The 21,007-nt window shown below is 40.5% G+C and overlaps 1 protein-coding gene and 1 long non-coding RNA gene across 6 annotated transcripts in view; one reads left to right on the top strand and one right to left on the bottom strand.

The window, feature by feature from the left end:
* Window positions 1–21,007, top strand: part of Elovl5 (ELOVL fatty acid elongase 5) — an 85,347-nt gene that overhangs the window by 60,590 nt on the left and 3,750 nt on the right. For all 5 annotated transcript variants that reach the window (XM_015487866.2, XM_015487865.2, XM_048805485.1 and 2 more), the window contains exons 3-6: window positions 1,158–1,345; window positions 16,211–16,288; window positions 17,196–17,367; window positions 19,195–19,319. In XM_015487866.2, coding sequence (XP_015343352.1) covers window positions 1,158–1,345; window positions 16,211–16,288; window positions 17,196–17,367; window positions 19,195–19,319 — 563 coding nt within the window. The remainder of the gene's footprint in view (window positions 1–1,157; window positions 1,346–16,210; window positions 16,289–17,195; window positions 17,368–19,194; window positions 19,320–21,007) is intronic.
* On the bottom strand, window positions 633–19,505 carry LOC125617492. The gene is made up of 3 exons (XR_007348524.1): window positions 19,372–19,505; window positions 9,119–9,124; window positions 633–667 (listed from the first exon to the last, which is right to left on the bottom strand). It is a non-coding gene; the product is annotated as an uncharacterized LOC125617492 (long non-coding RNA).

Here is a 21,007-nt window from a genome sequence, read left to right as displayed (position 1 = left end):
TTTACATAAAGAAAAACCATAAATAGGCTGGTGCATTGGTGCAACCCTGTAATCCCAGCTGTTCTGGAGGCTGAGGTGTTAACAGTTCCCTTATAGAGGTCTCTGGGGCCTGCCTCCTCTGAAGGTCTTCTCTGAACCACCACTTCTGTAGTCCTGACACTAACCCCTCAACCCTCCTAGCATAACTATTGGGGGGATGTGGAGGGAGCATCTCTGAGAAGCATGAGAGAAACACTGGGAAGGTACAGGGTGTCTGCAGGAGAGAAAGCTTAGCAATTAGTTCCCTGTCCAGCCATCAGCCCCTTTGTTGTGGGTAGCTACTTGGGCCTGGTTTTCTTTTTCCTCCCTGTTCTAGCCTGGGAATCAGGGTAGAAGAGGGAGAGGTCTCTCCTATTTCAGTAGCTCCCTTGAATCAGTGTAGGTCTTCTCTCTCAAGCTCCTCCTCAAATAGCTCCTTAAATATCTTAAATAGCCCTCATCTGATCATGGCTGCATCACCAGCATGTTTCCTGTGTTTTTCATCTTTGTCCACTCCTTTGACCACTGTGTTAATGGCAGGTGCTGCCTTTCTAATCAGGGGCAGTGTCACTACTCTAGCTAAATGGCTTGTTTTCTGGGTCTGCACATAATGGGGCATTCTTGCTGACACGAAGAACTGGAGTTCAGACTGCCATTTCTTGGATTTTTTGATTCCATGTGTAATTCTACAAATATAGCTAATCCAGTCAATGGGAAATATGGTATTCTCCGAGTTTTCTTTTAGATTTTTTTGCAAAGCATATTTTTATAATTATTTGACTTAGCAAAAAAACCCACAAAACATGCACCTTATTATTCAGAACATATAACAAGGAGCTTCACCTTGTATATATTGAAAATTCATGCTTCCTTTTTGCTTTGTCAGGATTGGGGGCATTATTAATATTAGGTGACTTTGGGTTGGGGATGTAACTAAGTAGGAGGCACTTGCCTAGCATGCACAAGGCCTGACGTCAATTCCCAGCATGCCCCAGAAAACAAAAGTAGTGTATGTGTGTATGGGTTGGGGTGACTTATAGAATTGTGGTTAGAGTTTTTTTTTTTTTAATGTTTTGAAAGTTGCAGTTATGTTTATATCTACCTTATTAACCACTAAATATTTTTCTTTTGTTTTTCAGATACCAGAGTAAAAGGATGGTTTCTTCTGGACAATTACATACCTACCTTTGTCTGCACTGTCATTTATTTACTAATTGTATGGTTGGGACCAAAATACATGAAGAATAAACAGCCATTCTCTTGCCGGGGAATCTTAGTGGTGTATAACCTTGGACTCACGTTGCTGTCTCTCTACATGTTCTGTGAGGTAGGTCAAAGGTTGATACGGGCTTCCTTTCACTTGTATTGCTATTCTGAGTTGTATCCTTAAATAGGTGATAGGGAGAGAACCAGCCAGCAAGTCTATTAATGCATTCTGAATATTCTTTAAAATTGATTTTTCAAAATGCCAGAGTTGTTTATCCAGATGTCTTCTAAAATACATAAAATGGAAGCCTTTGCTATTGTTTCTTTCATTGTTTATGTTTCATGTGATATTCAGAGGTAAAATAAATATTTTCAAAAATACTCTCAGGCAAGCAAAAAATAGTGGAAAATGAACAAAATGTGAAATCAGATCTATGTGCATTTTATTATTAAGCCCTTAAGTGCTCGTTTATGTGGAGATGGAGGAGGAAGGAAGTGGGTGGTACTTTTGTTTGATAAGTTTTGTTGCAGTTCAGCCTCTGTTGTGTCCTGATAGCTTCTCAAATCTCAGGTTTTTTTGTTTGTTTGTTTTTAAGCGCTCAGAAAAGTGGATGATCACATCCACGTTTAGGTTTTGAATGGTCTGTGAGTTCAGGCCCTGTTATTTCTTTTACACGACTGGAATGTTGAAAATCAGACCTGATGGTCCACAAGGTAAATGTTGTAGCTTACCCATCAATACTTCAGTTCTCCATATTTTTCAAGGGATAATAATTCATCCTGTAAAGCTAAAGTGGGGAAGATAACTGACCCTCCAGCGGTAAGCACAATTTGTGAACACTTTTTTTAGAAGAGGCTTCCACACTTTTCAGCTTATAACACTAACCTATTGCTAAGTTCTCTTGGGTGGAGAATAAAGCCATACATACATAGAAGAAACACATTCACTCCAGTCTTTAAAGTTTAAAGTCTTTAAGCTTTTATTATGGCTTTAATTCTCTAAGGAGTACTGAAGAGGAGGATAGGGTGGGTGCAGGTGGAGGAGCTAGTGGGAAACACTGTATTTGATCATCAGAGGTGCCACAGCTGTGAGATCCATGGTTCCTTCTCCCACGTATTTCATAAGGTATAGATTTTTCAACTAGAATGGTAGATGGCTACTAGCATTGCTTTTTTGCTTGACACTCCCAAGAAATGCTTACAACCCCTTTTCTGCTTTTTTCTGTCCTATTCTAGAATGAAGGCAGTTTAATTAGCCTCCAGGATGGAGATGGCAGGATTGGAGGCAGGGGAAGTGCACAGGAGCGACTCCTGGCCCCAGCGCTGGGCACAGCTCTCAGTGCTCAAGGGACAAAACCACAGCAAGCCCTCAGGTTCTTCAGAGCAAACTGTTTACTCTCCTGTAATTGATGATAGCTACTTCTTTAAGAGAGTTTTATAAAGTTTATTCTTATGCATACAATATTCTGGAGAAAAAATATTTAAGACGATTAAATCTTAGAGAACTTACATGTTTGCCTTAGATTTCTCAAGCCCTGGTGATATAGCTGTAACTGCATAATTTAACCTCTTTCAAACAGATGCTTCCCTGGTATATAAATTACTGCTGTATGCAGCTGAGTAGACTGGGGTGTTCTGAAAATTTTCTAATAGAAAATTCAGATTTTCCTCTGGCATCTTAGCAAGAACCATAGAAGATTTTGAGCAGTGTCTAAGTACTGAATATACAGATTTTTTTTAAGTGTACAGAGAAAAAAAAAATCACACTTTTAACTCTAAAATAATTTAGAGTCCATAAAAGGGTAATAGATAAGCAATAGTTCCTTATATTAAAATCAAGTTTATAAAAACATATCCTGATCAAATATGCCTGGGTTGAAAGTAAACCCTGCTTCTCCAAGTTAGATGATAATTACTTTTGATTTTTGTCTGACTTTGTATTTATACATACATAAACACATCAGTAATGCCATCGTAGTGCGGCCTTTGTCAAATTTTGAATTTCATTTTAGCTCCACATGTTTCTGTTTTCACTTGGCATTTCTGCTACATTACTACTAAGATGTGGAAGGGAAGTCATGGAGTTTTAAAACCGAATGAACTGAAGAGATTAGGAAGCCAGTTGGGTCCCTCATTTTTGAGAAATGTCCCAGGAGGTAGAGCCACCCGTGTGTGGGATCATGACTATCAGTCTTTATTTGTCTTCCTGCATCTCTTCATATTTTCAGTGTAAATAAGTATTCATTGGTATTTTTGTTTGTTTAACTCTGTGGCATAAATTCATAGCGGCCTTGACAATATCTGGGTTAAATAAAAGGAAAATGAGCAGTCATTTAAAGGGGACAGAAAGAAGTCTTGAAAGAAAGGAGGAAGGAAAAGGAAAGGAGAAACACCAAAACATTAAAACTTGGTGAAAGGAAGGAACTAAATTTTACTTTTTTTATAACTTAATTTTGTTTATTTTTTTAATGTGGTGCTGAGGATTAAACCCAGTGCCTCACACTTGCTAGGCAAGTGCTGTACCACTGAGCTACAATTCCAGCCTTAAATCTCACTTTTAAAACTGTGAAAGTGAGTTTAAAATGTAGAACTAATATGGACTTGTTCATATTGGCATATACATTAATGCAAATCAAAAGAAAAAAAGTATTTTAATTATCTCATTTACTCTTACTGTTTATTTTCAGGAAAAGTCCACGAATCTCTGATATGAAGTGTATTTGAATAATAGTATGCTTTAGTTTGTAAGTGTAGGCTTTTATGGCAAGCATTTTAAAAAACATTTGCTTATTAACTTAGTAGGTGTTACCTTATGTCACAGTCAGCGGTGGAGATTCAGAAATAAAATTCCAAGTTACAGAAGAGAAACTTGGTTTGTATTACTCAGCCTTATAAGAGTAAATCTGTGCTCTTACAGCAGATGTAACAATCTCATGTACCTTCTGCCCCTGAGATTAGGCACATTTCACGTGAATAGAAGTCCAGGTGTTTTTTCAAATTATCTGTATGTTTTCCCTCTTATCCCCAAGATGCAAGGTAAGAACCCCTGCATCTGTGGTGCTGAATTCTGGCTTTTCCTTATTCTATAATATCTACCAGGCTGACCTGCACACACAGACACACACACACACCCCTTACCAATACTGGCTAGCACGTGCACACAACTCAGCAAGCTATCTATCAAAGCTACTTCTAATCCTTTGTTAGGGTTTTACACCTGCTTTTCCCTCTCAGGCAGCTGCTGTGCCCTGACATGGAACCTTTTGATGTGTCTGCTCTTCTCCCACTGTGCTTCTGACCTCTTAGCCCTAGTCAGAGAGGATCTAATTGCTTGATTTCGAAAGAGAACATCTCTGTTGATCAGCCTGTGCCTCATGAGCTGATCCTTGGACTCATCAGCAACTTCCAGGGAGGCGGGGTCAGTGCTGTGCCGCCTGTGTGGCTTTGATCAGCCCAGGGACGCTGTGCTGGGAGGACTGCTGCTCCTCTCAGGAGGGAGGCTCCCTGGGTTTTCTTAATCTGTTTTGTCAGCTCTTCTCAAACCCCAACACTTGGCTTTTTCATTCTCCTCTGCCTCTATACCTTAGAAACTTCTGTACCCTCTTCTCAGACCTGAGACTTCCTGTCTGGCAGTCTCCACATCAATTTTGGGGATTTCATTCCAGAACCCCTATGCCACTAAAGTTCAGAACATGGAGGGAGAGGACTCAACTCCAGAGTGGCAATTTTTCCCCCCTCTTTTTGTAAGCCTCTTTGACCTCCCTCTTTTTCCAGAGGAATATGACTCTCCTTCCAATTGAAGTGTTTTTATGATGTACCTTATGACATCCTGTCCCTCCCCTCACCTAGACTCACAGATCACTGCCTTATGAGACCCTATAATGGAAAAATTTTTTCCACATCTTTTCCTTTCCATTATGAATATGAATGAGTGCTCTACCACACCCTGAATTAGATTAGGAAAAAGGCAAAGGCCAGAGCCATATCTTCATGTTAAGTAACCAAAGGTAAATCATAGGTTACAAAAAAAATAGTTTTTGAGTATTTATATATGTTTTTCCTTTGCGTTTAGAACTGTATGTTATAAAATAGTCTGAGAGAATTATCTTTCAGATATTCAGAACATTTAAAATATAATTTTTAAAGGGGCTGGGATGTAACTCAATGGTTGAACACTTGCCTAGCATGTGTGAGGCCCTGGGTTCAATACCTAGCACTGCAAAAAAATTGTGTGTGTGTGTGTGTGTGTGTGTGTGTGTGTGAGTACACATGTGCAGGCACAAAATTTTGAAACAAAAGATGAATAGCTGGATAGATGGATCTGGTTTGACATAAATCTAAACTTATTCTTTCTTCCACTTTGCAATTTTTATTATAAATTGTGATTTTTGAGCTGTTTAAAAAAATTTAAAAGCCATGTAAATGATACCTTAATCTGTTTTGTCAGCTCTTAATGTTGATATTTTATTGGCTTGATTTTGGTTTTGCTTTTATTTAAAAAAGAAAAGATGGGGCTATGGATGTAGCTGAGTGGTATATGTGCTCATCACACATGAGACCTGGGTTTAATCCCCAGCACTGAGGAAGGAAGGGAGGGAGGAAGGAAAGAAGGAATGAATTAAATAAATAAGAGATCTTTATAAAAATGCATCTAAAGTGTAGTATTTTTACAGTTAACAGCTTTTTTCAAATTTCATGTTTCTTTCTGGATATGATTTTTTTATATTTTTGCTACATATGTATGTATACATGGCAACATATAATATGTTCTGAGGTGTTTTTTAAGTTTCATGAGTAGTATACTGTATATGCTTTTAAATAGCTTTTTTCAGTCAACATTACATTTTGAGATGAATTCATGTTGTCTTATGGACTCAAATCTATTCATTCTGTTTATTTTAGTGCTAGAATTTATTATGCTGTTTCATCCATGTTTCTTTGGATGGAAAGGCATACTATTTATGTAGGTTTTTGCAACTAACAGTTCTGCATTTAATGAACTTAGACCTGTATCCTTGTACAAATGTGACCTTTTTTTTTTTGGAAAGGGATATACCTAGAAGTTTAATGACTGAATATAACAGTGTCTTGTCTTTTAATGGGGAAATTCAATCCATTTTCATTTAATGTAATTGTTATTTTGGAGTAGGTTCTTTTAACATTTTTTTTTTTTGAGTGAATGTTTTCTTTGTCCTTTTTTCCTCCTTTCCTGTTTCCTGTTGAAGTTTTATGTTCTAGTGATTGGAAAGTTATTCATTCCAGGTCTGTTATTTGAATGGTAACCCATGCAATTTTAACATGCATCCTTGATTTCATAAAACCTAAGGTGAATCAATATTTCTGTTCTCCTGAAGAGTACAAGGACCTTAAGAGATTTTAGCTCTGATCCACCCATTTTCCCTGTCTCCTTATCAGGTGTTCAGGTCCACCTTTTTGTGAGGTCCTAAACAGTCACTACCATTGCCATAGATGCTTACCTGGTTGTTTTCACTCACTGTTGACCTGTCACCCTTCTCTCCTTTAAGGTTCAGTCTTTTTATTCTGAAGTCCTTTCTTTTGTGAGGAATGAATGCTTAGCTTCTGTTTGAGCACCATTGTATTTGCCTTTACACTTAATATTTTATCAAAACATAGAATTCTAGATAAGTATTTTTTTTCCCAGCACATTGAAGTTTCCAGAGAAGTCTGTTACATTCCCCTTTTTATTCATTTGTAGTTTATCTTTTGTTATGTTTTTCTTTCCAGGTGCTTTTTTTTTTAACATTTTTCTAATTGACTATTTTACATTCCCCTTTTTATTCATTTGTAGTTTATCTTTTGTTATGTTTTTCTTTCCAGGTGCTTTTTTTTTTTTAAACATTTTTCTAATTGTGTCTATTTTATCCATCTGTTGTGTTTTGGTTTAAGTGACCATAATATTATATCTTCTACTTCTGAAAGTTCACTATTTGTTCTTTTTTCATTCTAAAACACAGAAACATTGTTTTTTTTTAATTTCAAGATAAATATCTACCCAAACTTAATGATTACTCTAATATTGCTCTTTTTAATATTTATTTTTTAGGTGGATACAATATCTTTATTCTATTTTTATGTCGTGCTGAGGATTGAACCAGTGTCTCATGCCAGCGAGGCGAGCACTGTACCACTGAGCCACATCCCCAGCCCTCTAATATTGCTTTTTAAAGTATACTTTAAAAACTTTGTTACCTCTGTGATTTCATACCTTTGAAATAATGATTAAGTCTGTTAAATTTCTTTGCACATTTAAAACGAAAACAAAGGTCTGTTGAATGTCCTGGTTAAGCTTCTCAAACTAGTATTACTGGGATCATCTTAGATAAATATGTTTTCCCCCAAACAAGAAAGGTTTTGAAAGGACTTGAATGTACACTGACCTCCTCCTTCCTGCAGAAAGATTTTTTGAAGCCGAAAAGCCCTTTTGTTAGGTAGGGGTCCTCGGTGTTGGAGTCTGATTGTGTCTTATGTAGCATGTTGTTTATTGTGGAGTTGGTTCTGCTTTTGCTCACTTCACCATGTTGTCAAAACCAGAAGTCAGTATTGCTTTTTCTTTGAATCATCCTTTGAAGATTTCTGATGCTTCTTTATGGGAAAGATGAAAGAAGTTGAGCATTTGATTTGATGGGTTGGACGTTATGCATGTGCTTTCTAACCTCTGTAATTATGGGGCTGTTAAAGCAACTCCCCAGGCACCTGGCAGGCACCTCTCTGGGCTCAGCCTGGAAGGTCCTCTAATGGAACCGCAGAGCAGTTGCTTTAGAAGCATTATTTTTAAACTCGTTTTTCTTTTGCTTCAGGCTTTCCTAAAATACTGTGTTATTTTAGGAAAATAGGATTTGGAAAAACATTTGAATAACCTGGCAATTTATTATTGAATTTTATAAAATAATTGTTTTGTTTACCAAAATACTTTGGAAAAAAAAATACTTGCTCTTCTCCTTTTGCCCATTTAACAGAGGTAAAGAGAAGTTGAGACATCCCTTACTTAGCCTAAAATACTTGTCACTTTTAGTTCCCTTACAACTGAAATCCCTTGCTCAGAAAGAAACTTTCAGGGATGAGAGGGCAGTTTACTTGGCCTTCTGTTTATCTGACACTGCCCTGAGAGAATGCCTCCTAGTGGGGAGAAGGAAGAAGATACAGCCCACACTCCCTTCCCCCTCATTCACATCCAGGGAGAGAGAAAGAATGCCTTCCCTAGAGAGGAAGCTTTGGGGTTGGCCCAAAGCCAGGCCACACTCCTCCAAACTGACTCTGGACCTTTGGTTACTTGGCTTTGCAGCTGGTGTGAAAAAGGTGCACATCACACTTCAGATCTTCTACTAAAACAGACTTAACTCTGCAAAGCAAGACTCAGTAAGTGGGCTAGAGACCTTTCTTTAAATTAAACAAGGAATTCTTTGATGAGGGCTTCCTTATAGTTGGAGCAGCACCACTTCAGACCTAGTTATGGGCCCTTTTGCTAGAATCATATCAAAGACTTACATAGTGGCTACCTTATGCCAGTTACTAGACTTATTCCCTTAATGTTCATTTCACTTTCTACTGGGGGGAAAGTTCCAGGAAGTCTGGACAGTAAGAAAAAAAGACCTACAGCATAAAAGGGCAGGGCCTGGGACTTGAAGATGCTAGATATATCTGTTTCAGGTTGGCCTGAGGACAAATTATTTCTTTGTGCATTGTTCTAAAGACTTCTCAAATGTACAGAACCTGTCTGACTTAACCAAGAGGATGCCATTCATCTGGAACGCAAGGGTTTTCCTGAACATAAAGAGAAGGAAGAAGCACTTATGGAGAGCTTAGATGCTAATTTATCTTAATGGACTTGGGACATGAGAGATTTGAAATTCAAAGCCATGTTCTTTGGCTTGACTGTGTTCTATAATGGCACTGCCAAAATTGGTCAGCTAAACCACTAGAGGATATAGGTGCTTTTAATTTTGTAATAGCTTATAGTTAAAATGTTTTTCCTAGTACTGGGTATCAAACCTAGGGCCTCCTGCATGCTAGGCAAGTGCTCCACCACTAAGCTATATCCCCAGCCCCTGGTAGTTAATTTTAAACCAAAAGTCTGCTCAGGATGAAGATATAGCTAAAGGTCTACTTTTCTCCAGAATTATGCAGGGATAATGTATCCCCGTCGTGCCCTTACTAAGAATTCAGAAACAGACAAGGAAGGTCAGAGGAGCTTGGAACTTCTGTCTGAGTTGCACTTGGACTGGGTCAGAATTCCTGTGTCCTAGTCCCAAGGTGCCAACCACCAAGAAGCTGTGTGGCCTCAGGCTACCCATATCACTTCTTCATCTCCGTTTTCTCATTTAAAACATGTGCTTGTACCAGATCTAAAAATTATATACTTGGGAACTCACAAAAATGATCAAAGCTATGAAAAATGTCAGCTCTGCTTGCTCTTAATGGTGTTGCTTAGCAAAGTGCCTCAGGCCCTGTGATGCAGTTGAATTCAAGTATGGAGAGTGTTTTTATTACCTGTCATTCCATTCTGTTTAGAGGACAGTCTCCAGATCATCTAGCTAGCTCTTATCACTAAAAGAGCCATCCCCTTTGGAAAGGAGTGATCTTATTTCTCTGAGATGTTGGAATGTTAGGGTGAAGGTCTGATAAGGGCCACCAGGGTGATATTTTTCTACTTAGTCTTTAAGTGTTTCAAATGACTTTATTTCCTGAGGTGCTTTGGTAGCATTCCAGAAAGTGCCCTGCTAAAGGTTATACTTCATTTGTGGTTAAATGTGATGTTAACTGGGAAAAGTCAGTTCTCCCCACTAAAAATGATTGAGTCCACAACTTTTAACATCCAGGCTCAGCTGTGATACTTGCCTAAATTTTCTTCATTTGTTGAAAAGATGTACTAAACCACCTTTGGTTATTGAATTTGTCTCCTAAGGAGGAAAAAAAGCTTCTGTGTTTTAATTATAGCCCTTCACATGCTCCTTGCCTAATTAAAGTTTGCATTACTCCAGGGAAGGAGAAAGCACATAAGGTTTTACAGTGGTACTGCTTATATCTTGGTTACTTGGAAAAAGCCATGTAAATAATGCTTCCTGGGTTGTTCCTGGAGTAGCTGGTGGTATGGAGAGTTGGGAATGTGGCAGGTGATTTGGTATGGCCTGCTTTTTCACACTAGCATGGTCCTGCCCTCTTTTGAGCTTATATATAGAAGCCCAAGGTAGCCAACTGCTCTTACTTTCAGTGTCTCGCTTGTCCATCTCTGGGTCCCTCTGCCCCTGCAGTATCTCTTAGGTGCAGCATGATGAATTTTCCGGCATTATCCAAGGAAACTTGTTGGCGAGAAGCCAGGCCTGAGCCCTAAAAGGAAATAGTGGCTAATATGACTTTGATTGAAGCCCCATCTCCACTGGTGTGTTCCTAGTGGTCTGGAGGGAAGATCAGTCCTATGCTTTGAGAGCTTCTGGGATCCACTACCCATGGGCACATTATGTCCTCTCACAAGGATGGAGGGAGCCTCTATACTGCCCCCATTTCATGGAGGTTTGATAGTCTTAGATGAACACACTTGTAACACAGGTCCTTGGTCAGTGTGGGTTAAATTCCTTCTCTTCTGAAATCAAGGATATTTGAAAATTTCAATATCCCCAGAATGAATGTTGATATGGAATTGTTTTCCTTTTATAAACAGAATTCAGATGTCCATTATCATATTCAAGCCTTATTGAAGTACTTTCTGGCATTTTAATTTCTCCATTTGCAAAGTAAAAATGAAGTAAAGCTTTTTTTCTGCAAATGAAACATTAGGCATGGATTTTGGTAAAAGCAATGCAGTGTCTTAAACTTTTGTCATTAGTTTTGCAAATATTTGTTTAGCACCTCCTGTTTACTTTCTGTACTGAACCTATTGATGTGGGAGTCACAGTCACCACCCTCCAGAAAGCTTACAGAAGAGCTTAAAGCAGAGCACAAAGGCTGAAAGGAGCATGTGATCAAATAACTACAAGTCGTAGCAGGGTGAATCTAGAGGAAGGGAAATAAACTCCAGTGTGCAGTCCTCAAGGGAGAAATCATGAAGAAAATAGAAGTTTGAACTTTGAAAGAGGATTTTGAGAGCTGGAGATTGAGGGTACTTGGGTATAGAGAACATTCTAGTTGAAGGGAAATAATGGTTATTGCCAGCATTTGTTATACTTATCCTATATACCATGTGGGTAAGATAAACATGACATATTTTTTCTCACTGACTTCTAATCACATCCTTTTGAGGTAAAAGCATATATTCCATTTGAAGAGTAAGGAACTTGAAGCTTAAAGAGATTAGAATACCTTGGTCCCAAGGTTCCTGGCTCAGCATGCAGAAGCTAGGATATAATGGCCTAATGCCCAACCTACAATTTTCCCCTTCTATTAGTAGTTAAGTACAGGGTGTTTGGAAAATAGAAAGAGGTCTGGTTTGACTATAGGTAGGAAGTAGTGAAAGGTAAGCTTAGGGTTAATTATAGAATAACATGAATACCTGAACACTGTGCCTAGGATTTGGGGTTTCATTCTGAAGGCAATGATGAATCTCTGCAGGGTTTTAAACATGGAATTAATGGTTTGAGAGGCACTGTAGCCCCAGGAGAAGTGTAAGTGGCAATAGCAGTGGAAAGAGCATTACAGTGAAGCTTCAGGCCTCCACAGGGGCTGTACAGGTAGAGGAGGAATGCTCAGCCCTGGCCAAGAGAAAGACCACAGAATGAGTAGCCTCCTGGGTGTGCAGCTAGTTCATGCTTCAATAGCCAAGGAATTCACCACCCAGTGTGGGCTTGAGTTTCTTCACCTTTGCAGTGTTTTATCTAGGGACTCCCCCCCCACACCCCATTTATCAGGGGCAGTGGAGAAGGGCAAATGGAAATTTAGCTTAATTAGCTTAAAGAAGCAAGGCAGTAACACCTATATTCCTTCTGGAAGACAAAAGAAAGGAAGCAGATGTCAGGAGAGTCCCATCTGCTGAGTTAACAAGAGCCCCTTAATCAGCACCCATACTGAAGATTAAGGCACCTACAGAATTAAAAGGGAAGATTTGTTCTCTTATTCTCCGGAGAGTGCCTTGGTTTTCCCCACCCTGCTGGACTGAACATGGCATCCATGAATGCAGTCATATGTACCTGTACATTCATGTGCACACACTACCCATCCAGTTACAAGTTGACAAAAGAAAAATCAACTTACAACATCTCAGGACACTACAAACCAAAATAGTAGTTGAAAGAAAGATAACAGTAGGTCCCAGGATATAATATTTTTAAGATGATAGAAGTTCAAAAGTTAAATCTAACGAAGACAATCATGTTAGTAAATTTTTAATTGTACAAAATTATCTTCATGAAAACTTCACTGCGTTATTAAGTGAATATTTCAATAGAAAGTGTGTTTGCCCTTTCTGTGCCCTCAACCCACAGAAGTGGCTCATCAGTTCCCTCATGAGGAGTAGAATAAAGGCAGAAAAGAAAAGAGTGCCTGGGCAGTACTTCCTCTCTCCATTCAGGTCTCCTCAGGACTCCACACCCTCCTCCTATCCACTCATTTGTATCTTGAATCTCAGAACTTCTGAAAAGTCTGCATGTGACCTACTTAACTGGTGATGACTTTGGGAGGTATAAGACCAAAAAAGTGTGTAGGTACTGATCTTTCAGAGAGAACATAGAATATTGTACAGTCTGTTTTTAAAGTCCTAATGGAGAATTGAAGAATAGAATTGAGAACCATTAGAGATAATTTAGTCCACCCTCATCTCTGACAGTGAAAATGACAAGGGCCTGTGGGAATTGGCCATTTTGCCTCAGGTGCTGGTCTCCCACTCAAGCCTCCTCCTAATCCACAGAGCTTGTCATTATAAAATGATGCTTCCCTACGTGAGTCCAGTAGCACAGAATCCCAGTGCTGTTCTTTAGCCACAGTAACTGTGTTAACTCTTAATGCTTTTTTGTGTGTAGAAGATGATGAAGCAGAAGGAAAACAGCACAAAGGATGTTAGAAGAAAAATCAGATACTAAGCCAAGTGTTCAGTGTGAGTTCAGTGGCTACACCCATGCCTGGCATTTATTTTTGAGGTCAGACTGGATGGAATTACAGCAGTATGTGTTCAGACCCTTGTCTGAACCTGCTGTACTTGGAGGGAATCTGCGTTTTTCACCAGGCTAAACTCCTGTGCTCAAGGGCAGTGGGGGTGTAGCTGGAGTGTCTGGGTTCTGTACTCTTTTTCCCAAAACACTCTTGGTAGGCAAACCATTTCCTACTTTAAGTTCAATAATTTGAAACCTTTGGTTCCCAGCCCTGGTTACATGCTGGAATTACCTTGAAGACTGTAGGATCCTGGTTTCATGGGTTGGGGTGAGGCCAGGCACTGGTCATTTTTTTAAAGCTCCCCAGGTAGTCCTGCTGTGCAGCTAGAATGGGAACCACAGCTTTAAGCTAATGGTTTTCAAATCTTAACTGCACTGGGGGTGTGGTAGTGCACACCTGTAATCCCAGTGGCTTGGGAGGCTGAGGCAGGAGGATTCTGAATTCAAAGCCAGGCTCAGCAACAGAGAGGCACTAAGCAACTCATTGAGAACCCTGTCTCTAAATAAAGTACAAAATAGGGCTGGGGATGTGGCTCAGTGGTCAAGTGCCCCTGAATTTAATCCCCAGTACCACCACGTTCCCTGCCAAAAAAAAAAACTAAAAACTTCGTCAAAATCACCTATTAAAGCATGCCACTGGACCAGTCATGGTGGCACACATCTGTAATCCCAGCTATTCAGGAGACTAAGACAGGAGGAGCTCAGGTTCAAGGACAACATGGGAAATTTAGCAAGACTCTGTCTCAAAAGTAAGTAAAATTAAAAGGGCTGGGAATGTAGCTCCATGGTAGAGTGCTTGCTTAGCATGGACAAGGCCCTGAGTTCCAATCCTAGCACCACAATAAAGGGCAGGGGGCTTTATACCCAGAAGTTTTGGGTTTGCAAGATCTAGAGTGGGGCCTGAGACTGCTTCTGACAAGTTCCTGGCGGGGGGACTGGGGGTGTGGGACTATACTTTGAAAACCACAGCATGAGGTTCTCAAAGGGGTCTGTGATCCAGGACTCTGAGGCCTAGCCTTGGTGGTTTACCCCAGAGTTTTAGATTCTGAAGGTATGGTGATGGGTTCAAGAATTTACACTTCTTTTTTTTTCCTCCACATTTTTAAAATTGGTACATTATAGTTATACATAATGATGGGATTCATTATTACATTATTACATATTCATGTATGCACACATAACAATATAATTTGGACAATATCACTCCCTAGCACTTCTCCTCACCCCCATTATCCCTTTCCTTTACTGATCTCCCTTTGATTTTCATGAGATTCCCACCCCCATCTTTCTTTTCCTTTCCTGTGTAGCATCTACATATAAGAGAAAACATGCAATTCTTAAGTTTTGTATATTTTATATGTGGAAGCTAGAGTTTGGCTTATTTTGCTTGACATAATGATCTTGAGTTCCATCCATTTTTCATGAAAATGACAATTTTATGTTTCTTTATGGCTGAATAAAATTTCATTGCATATATATATTCCGTTATCTTTAACCATTTATCTGTTGATGGACACCTAGGCTGGTTCTGTAGTTTGACTGTTGTGAATTGTGCTGCTGCAAATATTGTATGCACGTATCACTGTAGTGCAGTGACTTTAATTCTTTAGGATAAATTCCGAGCAGTGGGATAGCCGAGTCATATAGTGGTTCTACTGCTAGTCTTTTGAGGAACCCCCATATTGATTTCTAGAGTGGTTAAACTGATTTACAATCCCACCAGCAGTGTAGAAGTGTTCTTTTTTCTCCTCATCCTCTTCAGCACTTTATTATTGTCTGTGTTCTTGATGACTGCCGAGAAGTTTGCATTTCTTACAAGTTCCTGTGTGATGCTGATGTTGCTGGTTGTGGGGGCAACTTTGAAAACCTGTGGCCTTCCTGTACTGGGTACTGAACGGGATCTGGCTCAAGGCAGGTCATCTCAGATTTCTCCCCTGCTGGCAGCAGCTGGTCACCAGGAAAACTCAAGGTTGCTCTGGGCTTCAGGAGAAAGCTCAAAAGGAGCAGTGAGCTACAATTTACATAGACAAACTGTAGCATCTCATGGTATTAGCCTGGAACTTGGTGGATGGACAGCATGAAATGGTCAAGTTAAACTTTCTGTGTCAGCTGTTAAGGTCATTTCTTCTCTTGTGTCCAGGAGGAAACAGCTCCTTTGGTGAGGTAGGGATAATTGCAGGATGGTAACACAGAGATTGCACCCTAGTTCTGGGGTCCTTGCTTTGACACCACACTGCTAACTGCTACAGGTGAATTATGAGATACAGGTGCAGTCTGCAGAAGTCTAATTCATAGGTCCAGAGGATGACACAGCAACAGGAAATGATGAGGAAAATGAAATTGAACTGAGTTTTCCCAAGACCTGTACCAGTGAATTTCAAATTGTGTTCCCCAAAAATCATCCTCAGTACCACTTGGGAACTTGGTAAAATTACAGATTCTTGGATCCCATGCCAAACTACTAGGTCAGAAATGCCTCACCCTGACCCTGTGATTCTTGTCTGATTTGTAATTTCGATGCTCTGCCTTGGTGCAGGGAAAGTCATTGGAAGCAGCTGGCGTGGGATGGTGGGCTAGGTCCAAGCTGGTGATGAACTGAGGATTCTTTAGAGAGACAACCAGATAAAGGAGGTTCTCTGCAGGCAGCAGCCTGGAAATGACTCCCAGGTTCCCACTTAATCTGCCAAAGTGCCCACACTTTGTGAAATGAAGGTTCAAGTATTTCATGTTTTCTCTTCCTTCAGACTTCCCCATGGTTGCTTATTCTTAGAGCAGTTGCCTCAGCACAGCCCAAAGTAAATCTTCACAGATTATGAAATCAAAGAAATTTAATCGCATAGTGCTTTACATGGTTCTGATACTGTGGGTGATTTTTCCCCCCTCTTTTTTAGTTGGTGACAGGAGTGTGGCAAGGCAGCTACAACTTCTTTTGTCAGGGCACACGCAGTGCGGGAGAATCAGACATGAAGGTACTGTATCTCATAAATAATATTGATTAGATAAGTGTTGTTTGGTTTATACAAAAGCCAGAATTGACCATAACCTCCCCTCTCAGATAATCCTTGTTGATATTTTTAAAAGAGTCAGAAAAGCAATGTGTATACATGGTATGAAAATTTGAACATGCAAGGTATAAAGTGAAAACTAAAACCACCATCTCTATAAAAATAACTCCTGTTATCAGTTGACAGGGAAAAATCACAGACATTTATCAGGTTTTTTATTTACATAAGTGGGATCATAAGGATAATAAAATTAAAATCCCTCTTAGAAGTACCTTCTCCATTAATGGTTTTAAAGATAGAATTCTCCTTCTACTCTGAGATTTTGTTTTTCAAATAAAAGGCTAACAGTTGAAGCTTAGTATGAGCAGGCATTTCCTTTGAATATCTATTGGACATGTTAATTGGTCAGTGACCAGACGTTGCAAGTTCTGGTTCCTTTACCATATCTTATGTCACCTGCCCGTGTCAGCCCCTGAAATCAAACTCATCTTTTTAGCAGTTTTTTCTCTACTAACAGCTCTGCAGACTATGTCCAGAGGCAGTAAATCATCTTCAGAGTTTTAAGTCTTGCACTTCTTATTCTTATTAGAGTGTTGAAGAGGGTCAGGGGCCCTTTGAAGACTTTCCCTGTTGTCATTTCAATTCCCCGTCGTCCCCCCATCCTCCCACCCACCACTATGTCCTTTGGTTCAAGGCATTCACAGTGACCAGAGCTACCAGGGTGACACCTGAGAGGTGTTAGAAGCTAGTGGAGCACTTGGGCATCTCTGGGTTGGTATTGGATTCTGGGATGTCAGTGAAACATGTCAGAGGCAATATTCCAGAGCAGCATCAAAGATAAACCTTTACTCCTTTGACCCCTTTCTCTCAGATCATCCGCGTCCTTTGGTGGTATTACTTCTCTAAACTCATAGAATTCATGGACACATTTTTCTTCATCCTGCGCAAGAACAACCACCAGATCACAGTACTGCACGTCTACCACCACGCCACCATGTTCAACATCTGGTGGTTTGTGATGAACTGGGTACCATGTGGCCACTGTAAGTATTAGAGAGGGGGGAGGCTTTGGGAACAGGTGTGAACAGAGTCTGAATTGAAACTAAGATTTTTTCAGAGAAGATGCTGTTTCTGTAGATCCCTAGGTCAAGCTTTTGAATTTTGTGTCCAAGTAGATTTTAATGACAGTTTATATGGCCTATGCGCACACAACCTTTTTCTAGCTTAGTGAACATCCTGTGCTGATGGAGTGAGATGAGGGGGATACCACCCTAGGACCAATTAAGGGATGGAGACAGCATTCATCAGAGGCAGCTGTTCCTGGTTCTCTCAAAATATTGGTTCTCTACAGTGTAGAAAGTGTTTTGCCTGACAGCCACACCAGGAAAATGGAGTCAGAGCACCGAGTGCATGCCAGGAAGCAGGCTGGCCGTACATCAGGTCTCCACATGTTCTAATAAAGTGTGGTCTTCCGGTCATCAGAAGCATGTTTTCTGACTTATGTCAAATATGATAGAAGTATGCTAAGGTCTCAATTTCCAGAAATTAAATTGTTGCCTTCAAGTTCAACTTGAGAGTTTTAACAGATGTCTGGATCACAATTTTTATCATTCTAACACTGAAGAATTTGAGGAACTTTAGATCTGTTCATGGATTTTCTTCCTCTCTAGGATTGCACTTCCCTTGATTAGCTCAGTCCACCAAGCTCCATAGAGCATTAAAGTTTTAGAACCAGAATGGACATTGCAAATACAGCTCCTTTGGGCTTGGGAGGCAATCGAGACCTTGGAAGGGTTGGTTTAGCTCCCTGCTTCCCTAGTGTTTCCCCACTCAGACTTCATGACTGACCAACATTCTAATAGAGACAGCCCTTATTTACATTTAGAGGACATCACATTAGTGGGGCTTGATGGCATATGCCAATAATCCCAGCTACTTTAGAGGCTGAGGCAGGAAGATCATAGATTCAAGCCCAGCCTAGGCAAGTTAGCAAGATCCTATCTCCATAAAAATTAAAAGGGCTAGGGATGTAGCTCAGTTGGTAGAGTGTCCCTGGGTTCAATTCCCAGCATAGAAAAAAAGGACTTTTAATTTTCAAATTTTAAATCCCACCTGGTCAGTAAGAAACTGAACCAAGAGAGTGGACTTGACTCGTCCAAGGTCACAGGCCAATTCCTGTCATAGCCAGTAGAAGCTCATTCCCTAGCACCTACTTTGTCCATCTCCAGCTGCACAAGGAAGTGCTGGTGCCGTTGTTTCATTGTTCACTGTCAAGGAGGACAGATAGTCTGAAAACCCGTGGTCCTACTGGAAATTGGAGGTCATGTGATGAGATGGATCTTTCATCCCTAAGGAACTGACACTGGACTCTGTTATTAATAAAAACCATGACTTCAGCATTGCAGTACTGGGGAATAATTAGAAGGTGACTTCAAAGGCCTCTCCAGACCTCAGCAAATGTGTGGAAATAGCTTGTTTTGAGCATGTCACCCATCAGCTGTCTGCCCCCGACCTTCAGAATAACACATCTGAGGCAGTTTGGCATGGAAAAAAAAGCAGCTGCCTCTGGGAGTTTGGGGTGTCTGGCAGCCAAGCCTGCAGGTGCCAGAGCATGGCACATGGAATGACGGCTTCTGTGTCAGATGGCTACCTTGAGACTCCAGCTGACCCCTGCTGGGGCTTAAGGCATCTTGATGGCTGCCTGCCCTACTGGGGATTGCACTCTCCTTACACATCCATGCAGTGCTTGCTGCTGCTTCTGCTCAAAAGCAGCTCTCTTTCTGGCTCAGAATGTATGTTGGATTTTTTTTTCACCTGTTATTCATAAAATGCTAATACATCCTCCTCCCAAATCCCCCCTGTACCTGCAGCTTATTTCGGTGCCACACTTAATAGCTTCATCCACGTCCTCATGTACTCGTACTATGGCTTGTCATCTGTACCTTCCATGCGCCCATACCTCTGGTGGAAGAAGTACATCACTCAGGGACAGCTGGTGAGTGACTCGGCCCATTTCCCCCAGGACTTGCTCCCTGCTAGACACAGACCTCTTCCCATCCTTATGGTTTACTAGCATCTCAGATATTTCTTCCCCACCCTTTTCATTTAATCCAGTGAAACAGGCAGATCAGGGAATGTTCTTATTTTTAATCAGTGGAGAAACTGCCATGGACATGCAGCTAACTGAATTGTAGGATGAGGGAAGGCAGGCTTAATCCAATTTCTCAACCTCACATTCAGTTCTTCACTCTTGGTTTGTATACACAAACACACATGTATGCACATGTGTGTATTACTTGGGTTTTCTAATTACAGTCCAAAATCCACAGTGGAAACTGTGTTCTCAGGAGTTTCAGATGGAGCTGTGGAGTATTGTGCATCTGGGGTGCCTATAGCTTGTTAGACAGTGAGGATATTTGCCAGCTGACCTCTCAGCCCCCAAGTAGCAGAGCACCTGTTGGTGAGAATGGCTCCTGCTCAGCTTCCGACAACAGTCCCTTCCCAAGACTTATCCTGCCAGAACAGGCCAGAACTCTGTGCACTCGATAGTTATTTTTCACCAAACTTTCTTAAGCCTTCCCCAGTTGTCAGTGTATTATAAACCCCAGTTCTCTCCCCTTGTGAATTATTTGAACTATTTATTAATACTGCAACTACTCCCACAAATGTTAAATACTGTCAGTCACTCGTGCTAACTAAATTAATGATTTTACATGGATTGTTCAAGTAGCCTGACTATATTTTTTGTTCCCATTTTGTAGATGAGGACATGGAGGCAGTGGGCCAAAGCTGGCTGACCAAGGGGTATAGACATCACACCCTCAGGCCTTGTCGTACCTTATTCACACATTTTTCCAAACCAACCAAGCTGATTCAGATCCCTCCCTGTCATTTGTGGTTTTTCAATATAACAATCTTGAGAAAACCTTCTGAGCTACTCCAGTGTTTGACATTTCATTAACACCTCTGCCAGCCGCTATACAGTTCTTAATTTTTTCTCACCACCTGGAAGAGGGATAATTGTTCGTTAGCCTCCTTGTTACACCTGAGGAGAAGAGATGCGGAGATTGATTGGTGATGCACAATTATGGCTATGGCAGAAGCAGAACTTGAAAGAACAAACTGAAGATGTTGGTTGCCCTTTAGGCTCTGTACTTTAAAGTAGAAGATTGTGCTCATGAATCTGTTTAGATTTATGTTAAACGCCACTCCCAACTACTCCTCAACCTAGAGCACTAGCCTTAAAAAAAGAGTATACTGGGTATAGTGTCAAACACCTGTAATCCCAGTGATTCAGGAGGCTAATGCAGGAGGATCACAAGTTTGAGGCCAGCCTGGGCAAGTTAGCAAGACTGTCTCAAAAAATAAAAAGGACTTGGGATGTAGCACAGTGGTAGAGCACCCCTGGGTTCAATCCCCAGTACCAAAAAAAAAGAGAGAAGGAGGGGGAACAATTATATATTCTCTCTATTGAAGCATTGGAAACTTCCAGAAATCTAGTGGGCAGATCCTTATCCTCTGTTGTTTTTCCTGTAGGTGTACTTCAGTAGCCCATACACCTTTTTAACCCTTTTATACTGTGTCTTCAAGCAGTACCATGTGCTTTCAGGGTTTGCTCGTTAGCAGTCATCTGTAGACTTAGCATTACTTGCCAAGAATTTAAATCTGCTCATCAGTCTTCAC

The sequence above is a fragment of the Marmota marmota genome, unplaced genomic scaffold (assembly GCF_001458135.2).
Source record: "Marmota marmota marmota unplaced genomic scaffold, marMar, whole genome shotgun sequence".
Lineage (NCBI taxonomy): Eukaryota > Metazoa > Chordata > Mammalia > Rodentia > Sciuridae > Marmota > Marmota marmota.
This window is presented reverse-complemented; position numbering and strand designations above follow the sequence as displayed.